A 3,433-nucleotide genomic window follows, 5' to 3' on the forward strand; every position below is an offset into this window, starting at 1 on the left:
CATGCCACGTCCCTCGCACGAGGGAGCACCCGTGCGAGGCTGTACCTACCAGGGGCGTTGTATGTGTGCATTTCACACGCGTGTGCAAGAGTCCCCCATTGCCCTAGGAGTTTGGCAGCTGGAGCGGAGTGGGGGGTCACGGCCCACTCCCCCCTACAGTGGGGGGCTCGGGGGTGCCCCAGCCCCCTCCCCCACGTGCCCGTGTGCGGAGCCCCCTCCCCCGCCCCTGAAATCACAACCGTAAAGGTCAGTGGCGCTGGGCGCTGCCATTGGCTGAGCCCCAGCCCTTTGTTCCAGCGCCGTGGCCACCCCCCACCACTGGGGGTCTGCAACCCCCTCCCCTGCCCATCCCTGAGTCCAGCATAACCCCCTTACCTCTGCCTTGGCCCCCCCCAATCCATTCATCCCCCTCCGGGGCCTAGACCCCACCCCCACATCTGTCTGTCTGTGGACATGCGTGTTGCACGAGGATGTGTTGCGGGGGAGGGGGGCATGAGCACGTGCCGGGCCTCGTGTCACATGAGGGTGGCCAGGTGCTCTCGTGTGAGCCGGGGAGGTGGAACAGGGGTAGGTCTCTTAATGAAGCCTAGAGGGGGCTTTCAGGGCCGGGACCCTGTTGTCCAGGCGCTGGCGGGTGACACGAGTAGGCCAGGCCTCAGCCACCACTGTGCCCTAGGGGCAGGGGTTTCACACCGTGACCTCTGCCCCCCACCCCAGGGCAGCATAGGCCCCAGCAGGCAGGTGGAGATGGTGTGGGTGATGGACAGCTCCACCGATCACTCAAATACTGGTGGGGCGGCCTGGACACCTGGGTTCCCTCCGTGTACATGAATTTGGGGTCTGTTGTGGGGGGGTTGGTTCCCTGCAGAGTGGCATGGTCTATGTCCCCCCCATCCATCTGGAGCTGCTCCCCCCCCACACACAACATGCACGAGGATGCACACCCACACACACGTGCACACACACAGAACCCAGGTGTCTGGTACATGCACCCATGCACACACACAAACTCACCCCCAGGTGTCTAGGACGTGCACATACACCTCCCCCCAACAGAACCCAGGCATTCGGGACACACACACACACACACACACAGAACCCAGGTGTCCGGGACACGTACACACATACTCAGAACCCAGTTGTCTGATGCACACACACACACACACGGAACCCAGGCATCTGGGACACGTGCGCGCGCCCACACACACTCACATCCCGCAGTCCTGATACATGTGTGACCACACGCAGAGCTTGTGCTTCCATCCCCAGGCTGACACACCTGCACTGCACACACAGGAGCTGCCATGGGCACATCCGCACCCTGATGTGACACACCCAGACTTGCATGTCATGGATGCAGGGCCATGGGGATGGAGCACAAGCATGGGCTGACACACTCAGGTCGAAGTCATACATAGGTGCAGTACACACATACACACACATGCACACAACCCAGGTAGGTGTTCAGAACATACACACACATGCACCCAACACCAGGTGCACACTCAACCATGCATGCACATGGACTGACTTATGCACACGCGTGTGCTACACCCCCACCCCTTCCCTCCAATTCATGTACAACACAGCCTCATTACAGACCCCCTCAGTGCACAGCATTGTCCTGACATTGCGGGGGGCAGTGAGTGTACAAACATGTGCAAAAGCAGGGTGTGTGTGTGAAGGCAGCAGTGGCACTGACTAGCCAAGTGCACAACCCTCTCCCCCCGCCCCTGGTCCCCAGAGCCTGCCATCCACCTGTCTGAGTGTGTGCATGTGCACACACACGTGTGTGAGGTTGCGTGCCCTGGGGAATGGCTTGGTGCACACTCAGGCCCTGTCCCCTCTCATACTCATGCCATCTTCTGCCTGCAGTTGTGTGTGGTTGTATTGTGCTGGGCGGTTGTGCAGTGACAGGTGGCTCTTCTGGGCCCTCTGGCTGTGCCATGTTGAGCGGAGCTAGGCAGCTGGGGCACATCATGCAACAATGTCACGGCTGTATCGTGTTGTGTTGTGCTGCTGGGCCATGTTGTACCGCTCTTCTGTGTTGTGCAGCTGTGTCACTGAGCAGGTTTGCTGGTCGTGTTATGTTGTACAGTCAAGCTGTGCAGTTGTGTCACATTGTGTGGCTGTGCCATGTTGCAGGGCTGTGCTGTATTGTACAGCTCTTCAGTGTTGTGCGGCTGTGCCATGTTGTGTTGAGTTGCTCTTCCACATTGTGCAGTTGTGTCATGTTGTGTGGTTATTCTGTGCCATGCGGCTGTGCTGTATTGTACAGCTCTTCGGTGTTGTGAGGCTGTGCCGTGTCACATGGCTGATCCATGTTGTGCGGCTGTGCGGTTCTGTGGTTGTGTCATGCTGTGCAGCCACACCATATTGTGCAGTTTTGTCGTGTCGTGTAGTCATGCTGTGTTGTGTGGCCATGCCATGTTGTGCAGTTTTGTCATGTTGTGCAGCTGTGCCATGTTGTGCAGTGTTGTGTGGCCATGCCATGTTGTGCAGTTGTGTCATGTTGTGTGGTTATGTTTTGTGGCCGTACCCTGTTGTGTGTCTGTCCCAAGCATACGGTGTGGGTGTGAAGCCATTGAAGGCTTGTGCTGCCCCCTGGTGGGCACAGGGGGCAGATCAGGCCCTGGCCCAGGACCTCCGTGTGCATCCCATCCTGGCATGTGTGCAAGGAGGACACACTCGTGTGCAAGTCAGGCGGACTTGTGACACACACTCCCATGTGTGTGCACAAGGCTGAGTCCTGGCCCTCTTGTGTGTGCCCCAGGCCCATTCTCCAACACACACGTGTGCTCGCAGGGCCACACGTGTGTGTGCATATGTGTTCACCTTCATGGATGTACCAGCCCCGCCCCAGGTGCACACATGTGTGCACGTGTGTGTGGGGGGGTACTGGCACTTTGCATGTCCCGCTTGCCTCCATGAACACACCTCTTGTGCGCGCCAGCTTGCGCGTGCGCCACTCGCACACGTGTGTGTCTCCACCCCCTGCTTCCTCCCAGCTGCTTCCTGCTCCCGGCTTTGGGGGGGGATGGGGGCCGGGAACTCCCCCCACCCCCCAGCCCCTCCCCTGGCCCTACACCAGGGCCCGTCATGGTGAACCCCAGCATGTGGCCTGCAGGTACCGGGGCCGAGGGGGCGGGGTCCCCATCTGTAGCATCCCCAGGAGCTGGGGGGGGCTGGCCCAGCAGGGGATGCCATGGGCTGCGAGGGTGCCTGGGCTACTTCTACCTCAGCAGGGCAGGGTGGAGAGGGGGGTGCCAGGACCTGGGGGGGGACGAAGGTGGTTGGGACAGGCTGGGAGTCTGGTGCGGGGACCTGGAGAGGGTCCAGAAGGGCCTAGGGGGGTCTTGGAAAAGGTTTGGGAGGGATCGGGGGGTCTTGGAGGTCCCAGGGGAGCCAGGGAAATCTGGGAGGGTGCACAGGA

At 60.3% G+C, this 3,433-nt stretch overlaps 1 protein-coding gene across 1 annotated transcript in view; it reads left to right on the forward strand.

The window, feature by feature from the left end:
- The first annotated feature begins 3,099 nt into the window (after positions 1-3,099).
- Positions 3,100-3,433, forward strand: part of POU2F2 (POU class 2 homeobox 2) — a 10,578-nt gene continuing 10,244 nt past the window's right edge. The window contains exon 1 of the mRNA XM_006038854.2: positions 3,100-3,127. Within this exon, the coding sequence (XP_006038916.2) occupies positions 3,100-3,127 (28 nt within the window). The remainder of the gene's footprint in view (positions 3,128-3,433) is intronic.

The sequence above is a fragment of the Alligator sinensis genome, unplaced genomic scaffold (genome assembly GCF_000455745.1).
Source record: "Alligator sinensis unplaced genomic scaffold, ASM45574v1 scaffold1575_2, whole genome shotgun sequence".
Lineage (NCBI taxonomy): Eukaryota > Metazoa > Chordata > Crocodylia > Alligatoridae > Alligator > Alligator sinensis.